We start from the raw sequence: 23095 nt of genomic DNA, 5'->3' as shown, positions 1-23095 counted from the left end.
TTGCTTTATAGCTGAATCCGGCTTGTTAGCAGAATGTGGATCAAACCCAACTACATCAAAGTTGTTCTGATAAAAATTAAGCAAACTTAACATACTCTCCCCAAAAACACATATACGAAAAGCATGTGTTTATACAACTTCTATTTATACCATTCGCTCGTCACGCGGAAGACCCGGGTTCGATTCCCGACATGGGTACAATGTGTGAAGCCCATTTCTGGTGTCCCCCGCCGTGATATTGCTGGAATATTGCTAAAAGCAGCGTAAAACCATACCCACTCACTCACTCACTCTTTTTATACCAAATTTAGCAACTAAGTAGGACAAGTTTTAATGTCAATTTCCACATTCAAAGGAGAGGTGCGCTGTATCACTGTTCTTCATCGTCTGTATGATGGTTATTCCTCGTCCGTATCACTGTTCTTCATTGCTCGTATCTCTGTTCTTTATCGTTCGTGTCACTATTCTTCATCGCCCGTTTCACTGTTCTTCATCGCCCATATCTCTGTTCTTCATCGTCCATATCACTGTTCTTCATCGTCCGTATCAATGTTCTTCATCGCCCATATCTCTGTTCTTCATCGTCCATATCACTGTTCTTCATCGTCCGTATCAATGTTCTTCATCGCCCATATCTCTATTCTTCATCGTCCATATCACTGTTCTTCATCGCCCATATCTCTGTTCTTCATCACCCGCATCACTGTTCTTCATCGCCAATATCTCTGTTCTTCATGGCCCATATCTCTGTTCTTCATCGTCCGTATGACGGTCGGTTCTCCCTCTGTAGCACTATTCTTCATCGCCCTTATCACTGTTCATCGTCAATAGATTTAACGCTTTTAAAGCAGGCGTTTATGAATCAATATCACACACTGACGATACCATGTGCCTGCGAAATAGTGAGCGTGTCCTCCACAACCTCAACCCATCACAAACACATGAAAAGGCAAATCAATTTTTCATCCGATAAAACAAAGGAGAATATGGCACTAGTCAAATTAGGGATTTGCATCGGTCAACTCATGTGTATCAGTGGCAAAAATCTAGAAGAAGAAGGATAAGAGAATAAAGGCAGAATCTAGTGATGAAAACCATGTATATCAGAAGCAGAAATCTGGAAGCAGAAGGATTGGGATATACATGCAGAATCTTGTGATGTAAACTATGATTATCAGTGGCAGACATCTAGAAGCAGAAGGATTGGAGTGTAGATGCAGAATCTTGTGATGTAAACTATGTATATCAGTGGCAGACGTCTGGAAGCAGAAGGATTGGAGTGTAGATACAGAAACTTGTGATGTAAACTATGTATATCAGTGGCAGAAATCTGGAAGCAGAAGGATTGGTGTATAGGTGCAGAATCTTGTGATGTAAACTATGATTATCAGTGGCAGACATCTAGAAGCAGAAGGATTGGAGTGTAGATGCAGAATCTTGTGATGTAAACTATGTATACTAGTGGCAGACGTCTGGAAGCAGAAGGATTGGAGTATAGATGCAGAAACTTGTGATGTAAACTATGTATATCAGTGGCAGACGTCTGGAAGCAGAAGGATTGGAGTATAGATGCAGAATCTTGTGATGTAAACTATGTATATTAGTGGCAGACATCTAGAAGCAGAAGGATTGGAGTGTAGATGCAGAATCTTGTGATGTAAACTATGTATATCAGTGGCAGACATCTAGAAGCAGAAGGATTGGAGTATAGATGCAGAATCTTGTGATGTAAACTATTTACATGTATATTAGTGGCAGAGATCTGGAAGCAGAAGGATTGGAGTATAGATGCAGAATCTTGTGATGTAAACTATTTACATGTATATTAGTGGCAGAGATCTGGAAGCAGAAGGATTGGAGTATACATGCAGAATCTTGTGATGTAATCTATGTATATCAGTGGCAGTCATCTGGAAGAGGAAAGACTGAGGTATAGATGCAGAATATTGTGATGTAAACTATTTACATGTATATTAGTGGCAGAGATCTGGAAGCAGAAGGATTGGAGTATAGATGCAGAATCTTGTGATGTAAACTATGTATATCAGTGGCAGAGATCTGGAAGCAGAAGGATTGGAGTGTAGATGCAGAATCTTGTGATGTAAGCTATGTATATCAGTGGCAGAGATCTGGAAGCAGAAGGATTGGAGTATAGATGCAGAATCTTGTGATGTAAGCTATGTATATCAGTGGCAGAGATCTGGAAGCAGAAGGATTGGAGTATAGATGCAGAATCTTGTGATGTAAACTATGTATATCAGTGGCAGAGATCTGGAAGCAGAAGGATTGGAGTGTAGATGCAGAATCTTGTGATGTAAACTATGTATATCAGTGGCAGACGTCTGGAAGCAGAAGGATTGGAGTATAGATGCAGAATCTTGTGATGTAAACTATGTATATCAGTGGCAGAGATCTGGAAGCAGAAGGATTGGAGTGTAGATGCAGAATCTTGTGATGTAAACTATGTATATCAGTGGCAGACGTCTGGAAGCAGAAGGATTGGAGTATAGATGCAGAATCTTGTGATGTAAACTATGTATATCAGTGGCAGAGATCTGGAAGCAGAAGGATTGGAGTATACATGCAGAAACTTGTGATGTAAACTATGTATATCATTGGCAGACTTCTGGAAGCAGAAGGATTGGAGTATAGATGCAGAATCTTGTGATGTAAACTATTTACATGTATATTAGTGGCAGAGATCTGGAAGCAGAAGGATTGGAGTATACATGCAGAATCTTGTGATGTAATCTATGTATATCAGTGGCAGTCATCTGGAAGAGGAAAGACTGAGGTATAGATGCAGAATATTGTGATGTAAACTATTTACATGTATATTAGTGGCAGAGATCTGGAAGCAGAAGGATTGGAGTATAGATGCAGAATCTTGTGATGTAAACTATGTATATCAGTGGCAGAGATCTGGAAGCAGAAGGATTGGAGTGTAGATGCAGAATCTTGTGATGTAAGCTATGTATATCAGTGGCAGAGATCTGGAAGCAGAAGGATTGGAGTATAGATGCAGAATCTTGTGATGTAAGCTATGTATATCAGTGGCAGAGATCTGGAAGCAGAAGGATTGGAGTATAGATGCAGAATCTTGTGATGTAAACTATGTATATCAGTGGCAGAGATCTGGAAGCAGAAGGATTGGAGTGTAGATGCAGAATCTTGTGATGTAAACTATGTATATCAGTGGCAGACGTCTGGAAGCAGAAGGATTGGAGTATAGATGCAGAATCTTGTGATGTAAACTATGTATATCAGTGGCAGAGATCTGGAAGCAGAAGGATTGGAGTGTAGATGCAGAATCTTGTGATGTAAACTATGTATATCAGTGGCAGACGTCTGGAAGCAGAAGGATTGGAGTATAGATGCAGAATCTTGTGATGTAAACTATGTATATCAGTGGCAGAGATCTGGAAGCAGAAGGATTGGAGTATACATGCAGAAACTTGTGATGTAAACTATGTATATCATTGGCAGACTTCTGGAAGCAGAAGGATTGGAGTATAGATGCAGAAACTTGTGATGTAAACTATGTATATCAGTGGCAGACGTCTGGAAGCAGAAGGATTGGAGTATAGATGCAGAATCTTGTGATGTAAACTATGTATATCAGTGGCAGAGATCTGGAAGCAGAAGGATTGGAGTATACATGCAGAAACTTGTGATGTAAACTATGTATATCAGTGGCAGACGTCTGGAAGCAGAAGGATTGGAGTATAGATGCAGAATCTTGTGATGTAAAATACGTATGTATATCAGTGGCAGAAATCTTGAAGCACCGTTTTGAACGGTGTTACAATTATATCACGGCGTATCAGCTTAATGAGGGAGGAAAGCCCGAAGTGATGCAGGTCTCAGATTTATACAACGAACACGGGTATGGTGCTGACAAACCTAGAAACATAAACGGGGCGAACCGGGATTCGAACCCACAATCATAGGTTTCTGGTGTGCCCAAGAGACGTAACTCTGCACAGCAAATCGCGGCGCCCTGGACGACTTGGCCACCCGTGCCCCCGAGTATAGAAGCAGAATGGTGTGATGTAAACCATGTGTATCAGGGTAAGTGATCGTGAAGCAGAAGGACTGAAGTGTAGATGCAGAATATTATGATGTAAGATTACCTGCCGGGTTTAAGAGCATGACCAATGGTTTTGTTGTTGGTATCCAGCCATTCTATCTTGGTGTCCGATGCAGACAATCCTGTGGCTTTACAGGTAAGGGCAAGTTTTCCTGTTCCTTGGATCCTCGATACACTGTTATTACTATCAATTGGATAGATACCGACGGCTGGGACATCTGAAATATCAGATCACGTATGGTAGAATCTAGCATATTTGAGTAAGTGCGTGAGTTGGGTTTGACGCCGCTTCGAACAGTATTCCAGTTGTATCACGGCGCGTCACTTTAATGTGGGAGGAAAGCCCGAAGTATGGTGCTGATATATCTAGAAACATAATCGGGGCGAACCGGGATTCGAACCCATGATCCTAAGTCAATTGCTGCACCTTCCGCGACATGTTGAATGAGCTGACGGGTGAGGTATAGAACAATTTCTGTATACCAAAACGACCATTTGATATTCAGATTTTGGAGGGGATGGTGAGGTTCAGGTCACGTGGTGTGTTTTGAAAATACCTGAAAGAAATACGTGTACCTCAAGTTTCACAAGAGATAAATATCCTAGATGTTCAAGTACTGAAGAAGTAAACAAACCAAAGGTGGAAGTTAACATACAGGAAAGACTGTAATATCACCGTTACCGCAGAGTTTTGTAAACAGTCTAACTGTTATAGTTTAGGAACGGAACAAACGTGGAAGTTAACATACAGCAAAGACTGTAATATCACCGTTACCGCAGAGTTTAGTAAACAGTCTAACTGTTATAGTATGGGGAAGGAACCAACGTGGGAGTTAACATACAGCAAAGACTGTAATATCACCGTTATCGCAGAGTTTTGAAAACAGGCTAACTGTTATAGTATAGGAACGGAACAAACGTGGGAGTTAACATACAGGAAAGACAGCAGTATATATCAGAGACTACAAAGCAATGTTACATTTACAACAAGAGAACGTACTGGCATTAGTCTAGATTGGCACGAGCCATCATACATCCATTTGCACGCAGAATCAATGGCTATGGGTAATACATACTGAAACATTTTGAAAACACATTTTCAATTTTTGGGAATATTTGGCAAAATGGCCACAAAATTAAATTGTTTCTTTCACAAAACATACTGACAATTTGAAAACGCATATCAATTTTTCTTTAGTAAAATTTGGCAAAATGGTTACAAAAATGACAAGTTCTGTGTATTTAGGGATGAGATAACCAACATGTAGGGGTTTGTCGTACGGGTTCGAATCTCGTTCGTTGTATTTGGAGATTGACTACAATTTACCTGAGAAGTAGATCCATGTAGACTTTTCCAAAGTCTTTCCCCCGATTGTTGCTCTGCACGTATAGTTTCCCGTTTCTTTCACATCATCGCGCCAAGATTCCATAAAGATCACCATGTAAGGACTGTCGTAGAGTCTCCTAAAAGACAAGTCAAAGAAGTCAAGTCGTATCCCAATAGCGTGGATCGATGTTCGTCATGTCAATCACTGGTCCATACTCGATTAGTTAAGGAACTGACGTTATATCGCTAGACACACACACGCGGGTACTCGCACGCACGCATTATGAATGGGTTGGTTGATAAAATATGAAATCCATTTGTAACTGATCAGGTGAATGTTCATGTCGCTACAGCACTATCGCTACAGTACTATTGCTACAGTACTACTGCTACAGTGCCATTGCTACAGTACTATCACTACAGTACTATCGCTACAGTACTATTGCTACAGTACTATTGCTACAGTACTATTGCTACAGTACTATCGCTACAGTACTATCGCTACAGTACTATTGCTACAGTACTATCGCTACAGTACTATCGATACAGTACTATCGATACAGTACTATCGCTACAGTGCCATTGCTACAGTACTATATCGCTACAGTACTATCGCTACAGTACTATTGCTACAGTACTATCGGTACAGTACAATTGCTAGAGTACTTTTGCTACAATACTATTGCTACAGTACTATCGCTACAGTACTATAGCTACAATACTATCGCTACAGTACTATCGCTACAATACTATCGCTACAGTACTATTGCTACAGTACTATTGCTACATTACTATTGCTACAGTACTATCGCTACAATATTATCGCTACAGTACTATTGCTACAGTACTACCGTTACAATACTATCGCTACAGTACTATCGCTACAGCACTATTGCTACAGTACTATCGCTACAATACTATCGCTACAGTACTATTGCTACAGTACTATTGCTACAATACTATTGCTACAGTACTATCGCTACAATACTATCGCTACAATTCTATTGCTACAGTACTATTGCTACGCTACTATTGCTACAGTACTATCGCTACAATACTATCGCTACAGTACTATTGCTACAGCACTATTGCTACAGTACTATTGCTACAGTACTATCGCTACAGTACTATCACTACAGTACTATCGCTACAGCACTATTGCTACAGTACTATTGCTACATTACTATTGCTACAGCACTATTGCTACAGCACTATTGCTACAGTTCTATTGCCCAGGTCTTTGGATCAGTGAGCACTCAATTTCTTCTCACTCCCTGAGGAGTACACAAACCAAGGTACCGTATGAGGTTCACTAAGGTCTACATCTCATCCGACCGGGTACCCATTTATGGCTGGGTAAACATGTGGTTCAGGGCCATAGAGTCAAGGAGTCAAGCAACCACGTGGTCACCCATCCACCAACTCGCCGAGACCAGCGTCGCTTAACTTTAATTTGAGACGTGCGTGTGGTACACAGGATCACGGACCACAAGACAATTGTATATCATTGACACTAATTTTTACCTGACCGCCTCCGTGGTCTAGTGGTAGAGCTCTAGCCGGAGAGCGGAAGGTCCGGGGATGGAACCCCGATCGCATCATACCGCTTGTAAAACGTTAAGACGTTACTTGTTGTTACCCTGTCTGGCGCTCGGCATTAAGGGGCTAAAACAAGAACTGGTCGGCTCGGAGTCAGTATACTGTGTGTTAGCGGGCTATCAATATCAAGCGATACGATGACATGCATCAACCACGCAAACCTGACCACCCGATCCCCTTAGTCGCCTCTAACGACACGCATAGTCGCCTCTTACAGCAAGCATGAGTTGCTGAAGACCTATTCTAACCCGGTCTTCACGGGTCGAACGCCACCACCTAATGTTTACCTGTCATAAGAGTCAATGACTTCCCCGTCAGGGTCCAACCATTCAAACTTAACGTCTTGGCTCCCTGGAACCCCCGTGACATAACAATACAGTGATGACGCCACCACCTAATGTTTACCTGTCATAAAACTCAATGACTTCCCCGTCAGGGTCCAACCATTCAACCTTAACGTCTTGTTTCCATGGAACCCCCGCGATATGACAAGACAGTGATGACGCCACCACCTAATGTTTACCTGTCATAAAACTCAATGACTTCCCCGTCAGGGTCCAACCATTCAACCTTAACGTCTTGTTTCCATGGAACCCCCGCGATATGACAAGACAGTGATGACGCCACCACCTAATGTTTACCTGTCATAAGAGTCAATGACTTCCCCGTCAGGGTCCAACCATTCAACCTTAACGTCTTGTTTCCATGGAACCCCCGCGATATGACAAGACAGTGATGACGCCACCACCTAATGTTTACCTGTCATAAGAGTCAATGACTTCCCCGTCAGGGTCCAACCATTCAACCTTAACGTCGTGGTTCCATGGAACCCCCGTGACATGACAGGACAGTCCAAACGGTCGTGTCACTCTGATAGTTGGCTCTGGTGGATTCATCACAAGTTTTTGGGCACCTGAAATGGAAAATCAGTAAATATCTAATGGTATCGTGAAATTAATTAATGATATCCTTAAAATGAGTGCGAGTGAGTGTGATTTTACGCCGCGTTTAGCAATATTCCAGCACAATTACGACGGGGGACACCAGAAATGGGCTTCAAACATTGCACACATTTTAGGAATCGAACCCGGGCCTTCGGCGTGACGTGCGAACGCATTAACCACAATGCTACCTAATGCCCCCATAGCCTAAAAGAATTCATCATATCAGTTTTATAGGTGAGGTGAAATGGGGTTTCACGTCGCGTCAAAGATTATTGCACTTATATAGCGACGTGCATGTACGTATGTGTGTGTGTGTGTGGCTGCTTGTACTGGTCCGGACTGATGCCGATTTATAGTGCTAGCTCACTGAGATACCATGCCGCAGTTTAACATGAATACCCCACTCAGACACAGTATACTGACTCCGAGCCGACCAGTCCTTGTTTTAGCCCCTAAATGCCGAGCGCCAGACAGGGTAACAACAAGTACCATCTTTTAACGTCATTTGGTATGACGCGGTCGGGGATCGAACCCCGGACCTTCCGTTCTCCGGGCGCACGCTCTACCACTAGACCACGGAGGCGGTCTATATCAGTTTTATAACAATACTTACAATGATATCTTCAAACCAGTTACTGATATAAAGTCAGTTCATTATACCTGTAAATAACATACTGAAATAAGAAACCGAATTCCTGAAATTATCTTTGAATAAATTTCGTGAAAGGGATTACATATATTAATGAATTAAGCATTACTGTTGTTATTAAATTAATTAATGATGTACAGTAAACTACGGTTATAACGAACACGCTTATAACGAACTGACGGATATAACGAACTTACTTTTTGGTCCCGACTACTTGCTGTAGTCATGCTGTGTATGTACTTATAACGAAAAACGGTTATAACGAACTAAAATTAGTAGTCCCTTAGTCCCTTTGAGTTCGTTATAACCGTAGTTTACTGTACATTAATTCAGTTTTATTATTATGATTTGAATAATTATCTTTTATCATTACTTAACTGTATCAGCACATTGATATTAACAGATACATTGATTGCATTAAAACACTTACTGATCTCATGAAAATAAATAATAACATCAGTACATCGATAACAGTTTACTATTCACTGGTGTCTCCACCAAACTTCGTAGTTTGTAAGTAAGTTGGGTTTAACGCCGCTTTGAGCAGTATTTTAGTTCTGTGACGGTGTGTCGGCTTGATGATGGAGGAGTAAGTGAGTTGGGTTTAACGTCGCTTTGAACAGTATTCCAGTTATATCACTGTGTCTCAGCTTGAGAAGTAAGTGAGTTTGGTTTTATGTCGCATTTAACAATATTTCAGTTCAAGAACGGCTTGTCAATTTAATGTTGCATGAGTGACTTGCATTAAACGCTGCTATGAACGGTCTTTCAATTAAATCACGGCGTGTCAGCTTGATGTGGGAGGAACGCCCGAAGTAATATTGGACAGAAACATTATCCTATTTGGTGAGACTCGCGACCACAGTTATGGTGCTGGTAAATCTAAAAGCATAAACAGGGCGAACCTGGATTCGAACCCGCGATCATAGGTTTTTGGCACGCCTAAGACATGCACCCATGCCCAGCCTTAGTTGACTGGGCCCCCGGTCTCTACTCGAGCTAAAACGCAAGCAATCAGCAAGAGCAATAAGCAAACACAAATCAGCTATAAAGGTTTCTTTTGCGGTTCAGTATATAAGGGAGCCTTGTTTGTTCAAGTCATCAAAATCGAAATTTCAATATGGCTGCAAGTTAGCAATCTTTAATTTAATTTAATTTAATTTCATCTTACACACATTTTTTAAGCAAACTGTGGATGACAGATGCTACGGGTAGAGCAGGTCATGTTTAACCAATCCGCGAACACCTCGTGTCATCACTGGTTTTCACTCATATAATTTTCACTGAGAGGGTTATTTGCTCTGCCACCAAGTTTCACGTCACTGGTCCTTTCACTGACGCTTTTTTTCAAATTAAAGGTGGGGTGAGGTGAAATGGGGTTTAACGTCGCGTCAAAGATTATTGCACTTATATAGCGACGTGCTTGCACGTGTGTGTGTGGCTGCTTGTACCAGTCCGGACTGATGCTGATTTATATTGCTAGCTCACTGAGATAACATGCCGCAGTTTAACATGAATACCCCACTCAGACACAGTATACTGACTCCGAGCCGACCAGTCCTTGTTTTAGCCCCTTAATGCCGAGCGCTAGACAGGGTAACAACAAGTACCATCTTTTACCGTCTCTTGGTATGATGCGGCCGGGGATCGAACCCCAGACCTTCCGCTCTCCGGGCGGACGCTCTACCACTAGACAACGGAGGCGGTCCTTCAAATTAAAGATGGCTAAATTGCAGCCATATTGAAAATTCGATTTAGATGACTTGAACAAACTAGACTCCCTTATAGTAACAGATAACTACACCAAGTTTCAGCTCAATACATCAAGCCTAATGCATTTCAGAGAAGTCGAAAATGAACGACGGATTTTCGGGTCAGACGAGCTCGCAACAAGAAGTGCGTTTGTGTGCGCTCATCACCCTTTACTCAGAAACACAAAGGTATGGTTATTTTCACATAACATGAAAAAAAGATTTCAGATTCAATATTAGGTGGGTAACTGCAGAAATCTGTTTCAAATAATATGAAACAACTAAAGCTATGACATTAGGCCACAGATATGATCAATATCACAAGCATGCCGAAATACACAAGCAGCAAATAGTTCATGGAACTTCTTACTCTGTGAATAATATTTCCCAATTTCTAAAAACTAGGTTCACGTTTCCAATATTCGAAGTGATGAATCCACTCTGTACAGAAATAACGGAATCGAAAATCGTCTTTGAAATTAAACTGTACTTACACACAGCAAGGGGGCCCAAACATATTACCAATAGCAGCAGATGCTGCATGTCAACGTCCGCCATGTTGTGAACTGCACGTCACGTGGTTGTTCACGAGCTTGGAATGAGAAGTGTGTTAAGTACATGTCAAGTGTCAAGTGTGTTAAGCACGATATGTGTAGGAAGTGGTTAGTGATGGAGTCAGTCGTTTTGCCCTTCAAATGTCAACCACGTAGTTGACGATGACGATAACAAGGTCAGCCGTCTACAGGATATTTGAAACCCAAACTCATATTACACTCTTCAAAAAAAGAAACGCACAGGTAGATTTTTAGTAAATTTATTGTACCTAATAAAGTCGATATATTTAGTTTGATATCACGGATACAAATATGAAATTTTGGAGCTCGACAGTCACATGTTGTCGTTGTACAAAGGCATTGAAAAATGTTCATTGTCATGTCACATAAGGCCACGAGAATACGCTGAACTCAGTATCTCGTGTGACCGCCCGGGCAACAGTCTCGGCTCTGCATCTCCTCTGCACTGACTGGATAAGTGTACGAGTTCTGTCCTGCGTAACTCTGCGCCATTCTGCTTGTAACGCGTTGGCCAGTTGTGGGAGTGTCTGCGGCGTGTTCTGACGTTGACGTAAACATCGAACGAGTTTATCCCAGAGGTGTTCGATTGGGTTGAGATCTGTAGATCTCGACGGCCAGGGTAAGTCGTCGATGTTGGCATTATGGGGGTAGTCAATCGTGACACGAGCTGTGTGCAGTGGGGCGTTGTCCTGTTGAAACAGCTCCCTCTGGCGGTCAATGATTGGAAGAAGGTGGGGTTGAAGAATTTGATTCATGGAGCGATTTGCTATCAAATCTCACTGAACCACAACCAAATCAGATCTCTTAATGTTGGCCTCCCACACCATTACACTACCGCCACCGAATTTGTCGAATTCACGTACACAATGTGGGCGTAACGCTCATTTCGACGACGATAAACACGTTGTCTTCCGGCGAAGAAGAAATCGTGATTTATCGCTAAACCACACTCGTCTCCTGTTTCTCAAATTTCAAGGCTGTAAGGTATCACACTAACGCAAGCGTCGCTGTCGAGGGATCTGTTGCAAAACAGGGACGATAACTGGTCTTCTGGGTGGGATTCCCGCCTCGCGAAGATGGTTACTGACGGTCTTGTCCGATATCCCCCTCAAACCAGGGATGCGTCCTGCAGTCTCCGTAGGTGAAACAGTCGAATGTAACGATCCTGTGCAGGGGTGGTAACTCTTGGGCGGCCTGTTCTCGGACGGTCTTCAGTGGAATTGAGCTGTGTGTATCGGCCACAAAGGTGGCAAATGGTGCTGTGGTGGACGTTGAAATGGCGTGCAACAAACGACTGCGATTCCCCTCTTTGGATACGTCCTGTGGCGACGTTCTGATCGGCAGCGCTGAGTCTCGGCATTTTCGAACTTAAAAATGTTGGCCATTGAATGACAAATTATTATCCACCATGACATTTTTTAACAAGAGTGAAAACAATTACGTTTAAGACATTGCAAATCGATAATGGCAGCATTTTGACGCGTCAGGCCACCAACAGTTTCCAATAACATATATCCAATTTTTATACCGGAGGTTTTGTGTAGTAAGGTTCAATGAACTGCATACTACTTGTGCGTTTCTTTCCTTGGAGAGTGTATGTAGAAAATCTCACCCTCAGGTTTTATTGATATCAAATTTATCAACAAAAGCTGATGAAAGTGGAAAAAACTCATGGCAAGTTTTTCCACTTTTATCAACGAGTTGATATACGTTGATATATTTGATTTTTGATTTTATTTATGACATCATTCTTCCACCTTTTTCAGTTTGTAGACAGCAATAAGCATTACGATTGTGACATCATGGTAACCAATGACGTCACAATGGTCTGCAAAGCAATGTGATGCAATTTCATTGCAGCGATATCTACACCGAAGCGATATCTCCTGTGGGAGCCAGTTTTGGATGATAAATACACGTTCCCTATCATTACTATATGTACGGTACAAGCAAAACCACTTATATACACATGTTCCCTATCAATACTATATGTACGGTACAAGCAAAACCACTTATATACACATGTTCCCTATCAATACTATATGTACGGTACAAGCAAAACCACTTATATACACATGTTCCCTATCAATACTATATGTACGGTACAAGCAAAACCACTTATATACACATGTTCCCTATCAATACTATATGTACGGTACAAGCAAAACCACTTATATACACATGTTCCCTATCAATACTATATGTACGGTACAAGCAAAACCACTTATATACACATGTTCCCTATCAATACTATATGTACGGTACAAGCAAAACCACTTATATACACATGTTCCCTATCAATACTATATGTACGGTACAAGCAAAACCACTTATATACACATGTTCCCTATCAATACTATATGTACGGTACAAGAAAACCACTTATATACACATGTTCCCTTTTATTACTATATGTACGGTACCAGCAAAACCACTTATATATGTTACAGGAAACAAGTATAATCAGTGATTAAGTCTAATGACTGAAAATTTCAGTGATTATGTCTAATAACTGATTCACTCGGTGGTTATGTCTAATTACTGAAATCTTCAGTAATTAGACATAATCACTGAAATGAACCAAGGGATTTTATACTTGTTTACTGAAAGCATATTCCTGCCTTGTTTTTATAATGTGTGCTAGTTTTGAAATTAGATTAGCTATCAAAGTAAATACAACCTCCTGTAACCAGATACCTATATCACAAAAATAAGCTTAAACAGTTCAATCTTTTATTTCATAAAATGGTATTACGTGAATGGTATGACATGAATGGTATGACAAATAGCAGTTAGATGGACACTCAGGAATGTTTGTTTGCACATGAAAGACTTGAATAAGATCTAGAATTACATTGCGTCTTGGCCTTAAAACATTTGCAGCGATTGGTCTGACACCGTTTAGTTCCAACACAATTACACCTTACAAAGCCTTGACCACAACAGACTGAGTCAAGTTGAACCGCTTGACGCAATGATTCTGTTTGTTTACAGGAGATTGGCTAAGGACAGGATTATGAAGCCTTCTCACAAGTTATTATAAAAAGTCAGGAATATGCTTTCAGTAAACAAGTATAAAATCCCTTGGTTCATTTCAGTGATTATGTCTAATTACTGAAGATTTCAGTAATTAGATATAACCACCGAGTGAATCAGTTATTAGACATAATCACTGAAATTTCCAGTTATTAGACTTAATCACTGATTATACTTGTTTCCTGTAACATATACACATGTTCCCTATCATTACTATATGTACGGTACCAGCAAAACCACTTATATACACATGTTCCCTATCATTACTATATGTACGGTACCAGCAAAACCACTTATATACACATGTTCCCTGTCATTACTATATGTACGGTACAAGCAAAACCACTTATATACACATGTTCCCTATCATTACTATATGTACGGCACCAGCAAAACCACTTATATACACATGTTCCCTGTCATTACAATATGTACGGTACAAGCAAAACCACTTATATACACATGTACCCTATCATTACTATATGTACAGTACAAGCAAAACCACTTATAAACACATGTTCCCTATCATTACAATATGTACGGTACAGGCAAAACCACTTATATACACATGTTCCCTATCATTACTATATGTACGGTACCAGCAAAACCACTTATATACACATGTTCCCTATCAATACTATGTGTACGGTACCAGCAAAACCACTTATATACACATGTTCCCTATCATTACTATATGTACGGTACCAGCAAAACCACTTATATACACCTGTTCCCTATCAATACTATGTGTACGGTACCAGCAAAACCACTTATATACACATGTTCCCTATCATTACTATATGTACGGTACAAGCAAAACCACTTATATACACATGTTCCCTATCATTACTATATGTACGGTACCAGCAAAACCACTTATATACACATGTTCCCTATCATTACTATATGTACGGTACCAGCAAAACCACTTATATACACATGTTCCCTATCAGTACTATTTGTACGGTACCAGCAAAACCACTTATATACACATGTTCCCTATCATTACTATATGTACGGTACAAGCAAAACCACTTATATACACATGTTCCCTATCATTACTATATGTACGGTACAAGCAAACCACTTATATACACATGTTCCCTATCATTACTATATGTACGGTACCAGCAAAACCACTTATATACACATGTTCCCTATCATTACTATATGTACGGTACAAGCAAAACCACTTATATACACATGTTCCCTATCATTACTATATGTACGGTACAGGCAAAACCACTTATATACACATGTTCCCTATCATTACTATATGTACGGTACAAGCAAAACCACTTATATACACATGTTCCCTATCATTACTATATGTACGGTACCAGCAAAACCACTTATATACACATGTTCCCTATCATTACTATATGTACGGCACCAGCAAAACCACTTATATACACATGTTCCCTGTCATTACAATATGTACGGTACAAGCAAAACCACTTATATACACATGTTCCCCATCATTACTATATGTACGGTACCAGCAAAACCACTTATATACACATGTTCCCTATCATTACTACATGTACGGTACAAGCAAAACCACTTATATACACATGTTCCCTATCATTACTATATGTACGGTACAAGCAAAACCCCTTATATACACATGTTCCCTATCATTACTGTGTGAATCGATCCGCGAAGGTCCGGGATAGAATAGGTCATCAGCAACCCATGCTTGCCGTAAAAAGGCCCATGCTTATGATATCAATCACCGGATTGTCTGTTCCACATAGCTGGAATATTGCTGAGTGCGCGTAAAGCAACAAACAAACACTGACAAGAACTTTTCCAGGCACTCCAATGGCGACGTAACCCACGTGACGTCATCAGACGACTGACCATTTCCACGCGCCGGGGAGCTTTTGGTGTGGTCACTCATTAATTATTAATGCGATTTAAGATGTATGTGCCCTTTGTCCATTACGTTAAAAGCTTTTTGTTCTACCCCACTTCAATTCTCGCAACTGTTGTGCCATGTTATGCTGTATATCATTTTAAATGTTGATTGCGCTGAGATTTTGATCCTTCAATACGTTTTACTTCACATTTCTATCCTTTGGGGTTTTTAAACTTGGGTGAGATTTCTTTTGACCTTCATTATATTTTTAACATATACATTAACATAATAAAACTAGTCAATGTCCTGTGTTGCAGAGTAATCGGAATTCCTTATCAAAAGGTGAGTGGTATATGTATTTATTTTACGCACGCAGCAGTTTCGATGAGCGAGAGAAATGCCTGTCACAAAAATATGCGTTTTCACAGAATTAATTGCCTTCCATAAGTTATCACTGGGCAATTCAATAAAACATGACGGTTTGATTTGTCTCGATTCAGGTTGTGTCATAATGAAGTCAGTTAACATTGTGTGACCTGTGTCTGTCTTGTCTGGGACTGTACACACGTTGTCTCAATAGTGCCTGTCTTGTCTGGGACTATATACACATTGTCTCAATAGTGCCTGTCTTGTCTGGGACCATATACACATTGTCTCAATAGTGCTTGTCTTGTCAGGGACTATATACACATTGTCTCAATAGTGCCTGTCTTGTCTGGGACCATATACACATTGTCTCAATAGTGCTTGTCTTGTCAGGGACTATATACACATTGTCTCAATAGTGCCTGTCTTGTCTGGGACCATATACACATTGTCTCAATAGTGCTTGTCTTGTCTGGGACCATATACACATTGTCTCAATAGTGCTTGTCTTGTCAGGGACTATATACACATTGTCTCAATAGTGCCTGTCTTGTCTGGGACCATATACACATTGTCTCAATAGTGCCTGTCTTGTCAGGGACCATATACACATTGTCTCAATAGTGCCTGTCTTGTCTGGGACCATATACACATTGTCTCAATAGTGCCTGTCTTGTCAGGGACCATATACACATTGTCTCAATAGTGCCTGTCTTGTCTGGGACCATATACACATTGTCTCAATAGTGCCTGTCTTGTCTGGGACCATATACACATTGTCTCAATAGTGTCTGTCTTGTCAGGGACTATATACACATTGTCTCAATAGTGCCTGTCTTGTCTGGGACCATATACACATTGTCTCAATAGTGTCTGTCTTGTCTGGGACCATATACACATTGTCTCAATAGTGCTTGTCTTGTCAGGGACTATATACACATTGTCTCAATAGTGCCTGTCTTGTCTGGGACCATATACACATTGTCTCAATAGTGCATCTCTTGTCTGGGACCATATACACATTGTCTCAATAGTGCCTGTCTTGTCTGGGACCATATACACATTGTCTCAATAGTGCTTGTCTTGTCAGGGACTATATACACATTGTCTCAATAGTGCCTGTCTTGTCTGGGACCATATACACATTGTCTCAATAGTGCCTGTATTGTCTGGGACTGTACACACATTGTCTCAATAGTGTCTGTCTTGTCTGGGACCATATACACATTGTCTCAATAGTGCCTGTCTTGTCTGGGACCATATACACATTGTCTCAATAGTGCTTGTCTTGTCAGGGACTATATACACATTGTCTCAATAGTGCCTGTCTTGTCTGGGACCATATACACATTGTCTCAATAGTGTCTGTCTTGTCAGGGACCATATACACATTGTCTCAATAGTGCTTGTCTTGTCAGGGACTATATACACATTGTCTCAATAGTGCCTGTCTTGTCTGGGACCATATACACATTGTCTCAATAGTGCCTCTCTTGTCTGGGACCATATACACATTGTCTCAATAGTGCCTGTCTTGTCTGGGACCATATACACATTGTCTCAATAGTGCCTGTCTTGTCTGGGACCATATACACATTGTCTCAATAGTGCCTGTCTTGTCTGGGACCATATACACATTGTCTCAATAGTGCCTGTCTTGTCTGGGACTGTACACACATTGTCTCAATAGTGTCTGTCTTGTCTGGGACCATATACACATTGTCTCAATAGTGCCTGTCTTGTCTGGGACCATATACACATTGTCTCAATAGTGCTTGTCTTGTCAGGGACTATATACACATTGTCTCAATAGTGCCTGTCTTGTCTGGGACCATATACACATTGTCTCAATAGTGTCTGTCTTGTCAGGGACTATATACACATTGTCTCAATAGTGCTTGTCTTGTCAGGGACTATATACACATTGTCTCAATAGTGCCTGTCTTGTCTGGGACTGTACACACGTTGTCTCAATAGTGCCTGTCTTATCTGGGACTATATACACATTGTCTCAATAGTGCTCTTCTGTCTAGGACTGTTGGTGGGTGAGTGAGTGGTCGGGTTGGTTGGTGAGTGAGTTGTCGGGTTGGTGGGTGAGTGAGTGGTCGGGTTGAGTGGGTGAGGAAGTGGTCGGATTGGTGGGTGAGCTAGTGGTTGGGTTGTTGGGTGAGTGAGTGGTCTGGTTGGTGGGTGAGAGTTGGTGGGTGAGTTAGTGGTTGGGTTGTTGGGTGAGTGAGTGGTGGGATTGGTGGGTGAGTAAGAGGTTGGGTTGGTGGGTTTGTGGGTGAGTGAATGTTCGGGTTGGTGGGTGAGTGAGTGGTCCGGTTGTGTGGGTGAGTGAGTTGTTGGGTTGGTGGGTGAGTTAGTGGTTGGGTTGTTGTGTGAGTGAGTGGTCGGATTGGTGGTTGAGTGAGTGGTCGGGTTGGTGGGTTTGTGGGTGAGTGAGTGGTCGGGTTGGTGGGTGAGTGAGTGGTCGGATTGGTGGGTTGGTGGGTGAGTGAGTGGTCGGGTTGGTGGGTGAGTGAGTGGTCGGGTTGGTGGGTGAGTGAGTGGTCGGGTTGGTGGGTGAGTGAGTGGTCGGGTTGGTGGGTGAGTGAGTGGTCGAGTTGGCTGGTCAGTGAGTGGTCGGGTTGGTGGGTGAGTGAGTGGTCGAGTTGGTTGGTGAGTGAGTGGTCGGGTTGAGTGGGTGAGTTGTCGGGTTGGTTGGTGAGTGAGTGGTCGGGTTGAGTGGGTGAGTTGTCGGGTTGGTGGGTGAGTGAGTGGTCCGGTTGGTGGGTGAGTGAGTTGTTGGGTTGGTGGGTGAGTTAGTGGTTGGGTTGTTGGGTGAGTGAGTGGTCGGATTGGTGGTTGAGTGAGTGGTCGGGTTGGTGGGTTTGTGGGTGAGTGAGTGGTCGGGTTGGTGGGTGAGTGAGTGGTCGGGTTGGTGAGTGAGTGAGTGGTCGGATTGGTGGGTTGGTGGGTGAGTGAGTGGTCGGGTTGGAGGGTGATTGAGTGGTCCGGTTGGGTGGTCAGTGAGTGGTCGGGTTGGTGGGTGAGTGAGTGGTCGGGTTGGAGTGTACGACGACCAGCAAGAGTATCCGACGACCAACAAGAGTGTCCGACGACCAACAAGAGTGTCCGACGACCAGCAAGAGTGTCCGACAACCAGCAAGATTGCCCAACTACCAGCAAGAGTATCCGACGACCAACAAGAGTGTCTGACGACCAACAAGAGAGTCCGACGACCAACAAGAGAGTCCGACGACCAACAAGAGTGTCCGACGACCAACAAGAGTGTCCGACGACCAACAAGAGAGTCCGACGACCAACAAGAGTGTCCGACGACCAACAAGAGAGTCCGACGACCAACAAGAGTGTCCGACGACCAACAAGAGAGTCCGACGACCAACAAGAGAGTCCGACGACCAACAAGAGAGTCCGACGACCAACAAGTGTGTCCGACGACCAACAAGAGAGTCCGACGACCAACAAGAGTGTCCGACGACCAACAAGAGAGTCCGACGACCAACAGACCAACAAGAGAGTCCGACGACCAACAAGAGTGTCCGACGACCAACAAGAGTGTCCGACGACCAACAAGAGTGTCCGACGACCAACAAGAGTGTCCGACGACCAACAAGTGTGTCCGACGACCAACAAGAGAGTCCGACGACCAACAAGTGTGTCCGACGACCAACAAGAGAGTCCGACGACCAACAAGAGTGTCCGACGACCAACAAGAGTGTCCGACGACCAACAAGAGTGTCCGACGACCAACAAGAGTGTCCGACGACCAACAAGAGAGTCCGACGACAAACAAGAGTGTCCGACGACCAACAAGAGAGTCCGACGACCAGCAAGAGTGTCCGACGACCAGCAAGAGTGTCCGACGACCAGCAAGAGTGTCCGACGACCAACAAGAGAGTCCGACGACCAACAAGAGTGTCCGACGACCAACAAGTGTGTCCGACGACCAACAAGAGAGTCCGACGACCAACAAGTGTGTCCGACGACCAACAAGAGAGTCCGACGACCAACAAGAGTGTCCGACGACCAACAAGAGTGTCCGACGACCAACAAGAGTGTCCGACGACCAACAAGAGTGTCCGACGACCAACAAGAGAGTCCGACGACAAACAAGAGTGTCCGACGACCAACAAGAGAGTCCGACGACCAGCAAGAGTGTCCGACGACCAACAAGAGTGTCCGACGACCAGCAAGAGTGTCCGACGACCAACAAGAGTGTCCGACGACCAACAAGAGTGTCCGACGACCAACAAGAGAGTCCGACGACCAACAAGAGTGTCCGACGACCAACAAGAGAGTCCGACGACCAACAAGAGTGTCCGACGACCAACAAGAGAGTCCGACGACCAACAAGAGAGTCCGACGACCAACAAGAGAGTCCGACGACCAACAAGTGTGTCCGACGACCAACAAGAGAGTCCGACGACCAACAAGAGTGTCCGACGACCAACAAGAGAGTCCGACGACCAACAGACCAACAAGAGAGTCCGACGACCAACAAGAGTGTCCGACGACCAACAAGAGTGTCCGACGACCAACAAGAGTGTCCGACGACCAACAAGAGTGTCCGACGACCAACAAGTGTGTCCGACGACCAACAAGAGAGTCCGACGACCAACAAGTGTGTCCGACGACCAACAAGAGAGTCCGACGACCAACAAGAGTGTCCGACGACCAACAAGAGTGTCCGACGACCAACAAGAGTGTCCGACGACCAACAAGAGTGTCCGACGACCAACAAGAGAGTCCGACGACAAACAAGAGTGTCCGACGACCAACAAGAGAGTCCGACGACCAGCAAGAGTGTCCGACGACCAGCAAGAGTGTCCGACGACCAGCAAGAGTGTCCGACGACCAACAAGAGAGTCCGACGACCAACAAGAGTGTCCGACGACCAACAAGTGTGTCCGACGACCAACAAGAGAGTCCGACGACCAACAAGTGTGTCCGACGACCAACAAGAGAGTCCGACGACCAACAAGAGTGTCCGACGACCAACAAGAGTGTCCGACGACCAACAAGAGTGTCCGACGACCAACAAGAGTGTCCGACGACCAACAAGAGAGTCCGACGACAAACAAGAGTGTCCGACGACCAACAAGAGAGTCCGACGACCAGCAAGAGTGTCCGACGACCAACAAGAGTGTCCGACGACCAGCAAGAGTGTCCGACGACCAACAAGAGAGTCCGACGACCAACAAGAGAGTCCGACGACCAACAAGAGTGTCCGACGACCAACAAGAGTGTCCGACGACCAACAAGAGAGTCCGACGACCAACAAGAGTGTCCGACGACCAACAAGAGTGTCCGACGACCAACAAGAGAGTCCGACGACCAACAAGAGAGTCCGACGACCAACAAGAGTGTCCGACGACCAACAAGAGTGTCCGACGACCAACAAGAGCGTCCTGCGAAGGGCAAGAGCGTCCGATGACCATCATGATTGTCCGACGAAGGGCAACATTGTCCAACGATCAGAGTGCCATACGACCAGTAAATTTTCAGACGATCAGCAAGAATGTCCGAAGACCAGCAAGAGCGTCCCACAATCAGCAAGAGTGTCCGACAATCAGCAAGAGCGTCCGACGACCAGCAAGAGCGTCCGACGACCAGCAAGAGCGTCAAACGATCAGCAAGAGCGTCAAACGATCAGCAAGAGTGCCCAACGCCCAGCAAGTGCGTCCAACGATCAGCAAGAGCGTCAAACGATCAGCAAGAGTGCCCAACGCCCAGCAAGAGCGTCCAACGATCAGCAAGAGCGCCCGACGATCAGCAAGAGTGCCCAACGCCCAGCAAGAGCGTCCAACGATCAGCAAGAGTGCCCAACGCCCAGCAAGAGCGCCACACGATCAGCAAGAGTGTACAACGCCCAGCAAGAGTGTACAACGACCACCAAGAGTGTCCAACGACTAGCAAGAGGGTCTGACAACCAGCAAGAGCGCCCGACGATGAGTAAGTTTGATCTGTATGTGGACTGTTAACAGTAGCGTCAAACTGATTACATTTCACAACCAGCGCACACAACCAGCGCACACAACCAGCGCACACAACCAGCGCACACAACCAGGGGTTATGCTGTTTGTGAGAGTCTGCACTTCCCCATTCGAATCACTTCATTCGAATTCATACATTTTGCAAAAAAAACACATCAAATTTCCATTTCCGTGTGATCAAAGGACACCGTTTGTAAAAAAACAGGCTCGTACTATCAAATGCCATTTAACAGCACATGTAAGACACAGGAAGACTTGCTTGAAACCACCCAGTTATTAATACGTGGACAAGGTCAGTACAACATGTTAACATGATGGTTGCACACAGTACAGGAGGTTTTCAGACATACAATACATACACAACATGAGACAACACCACGCAGACAACCAGTACTTTTGTGAACATCATGCTAAGATACTAAGAAATGATTTAACAACCCACAAGCAAAGACAATAATGTCTTAACATCATGCTGACATGGGGTGAGTGAGTGAGTGAGTATGGTTTTACGCCGCTTTTAGCAACATTCCAGCAATATCAGGTCGGGGGACACCAGACATGGGCTTCGCATATTGTACCCATGTCGGGAATCGAACCCGGATTTTCGGCGTGACGAGCGAACGCTTAAACCACTAGGCTACCCGACCGCCCCTTGAGTGAAATAAACACATCATTCATATAGTCAAGTACATGCACATTGATGACACAGTTGTTGCTGGGTAGGTCATCTGTCATTCTGGAAGTACATATGATTCAAACGAAGCAAGTTGATTATAAGTGATTGAGTTGGGTTCAATGCCGCTTTTAACAGTATTCCAGTTATATTACAGGGTATCAGCTTAATGTGGGAGGAAAACCTGAAGTGATGCTCGTCTCAGATGATTTACGACTTTGGTGA

General features: G+C 43.5%; 2 protein-coding genes across 3 annotated transcripts in view; one reads left to right on the top strand and one right to left on the bottom strand.

Moving 5' to 3' along the window:
- The window catches only part of LOC124123828 (neural cell adhesion molecule L1-like), a 61423-nt gene extending 50437 nt beyond the window's left edge, over window positions 1–10986 (bottom strand). For both annotated transcript variants that reach the window (XM_048380967.1, XM_048380966.1), the window contains exons 1-4: window positions 10855–10986; window positions 7776–7929; window positions 5418–5554; window positions 4134–4308 (exon numbers count right to left, since the gene is read on the bottom strand). In XM_048380967.1, the coding sequence (XP_048236924.1) occupies window positions 4134–4308; window positions 5418–5554; window positions 7776–7929; window positions 10855–10918 (530 nt within the window). In that variant the 5' untranslated portion in view covers window positions 10919–10986. The remainder of the gene's footprint in view (window positions 1–4133; window positions 4309–5417; window positions 5555–7775; window positions 7930–10854) is intronic.
- Window positions 10987–12011: 1025 nt separating this feature from the next.
- On the top strand, window positions 12012–22185 carry LOC125372028 (putative RNA exonuclease pqe-1). The gene is made up of 2 exons (XM_048380898.1): window positions 12012–12072; window positions 19367–22185. The coding sequence occupies exons 1-2, from the start codon at window positions 12012–12014 to the stop codon at window positions 22183–22185; spliced, it is 2880 nt and encodes a 959-aa protein (XP_048236855.1).
- The last annotated feature ends 910 nt before the right edge of the window (window positions 22186–23095 follow it).

Source organism: Haliotis rufescens, unplaced genomic scaffold, assembly GCF_023055435.1.
Source record: "Haliotis rufescens isolate VD_foot unplaced genomic scaffold, xgHalRufe1.0.p SCAF_34, whole genome shotgun sequence".
Classification (NCBI taxonomy): domain Eukaryota; kingdom Metazoa; phylum Mollusca; class Gastropoda; order Lepetellida; family Haliotidae; genus Haliotis; species Haliotis rufescens.
Note: the sequence above shows the minus strand (reverse complement) of the source record. Positions and strands in the feature narration are given on the sequence as shown.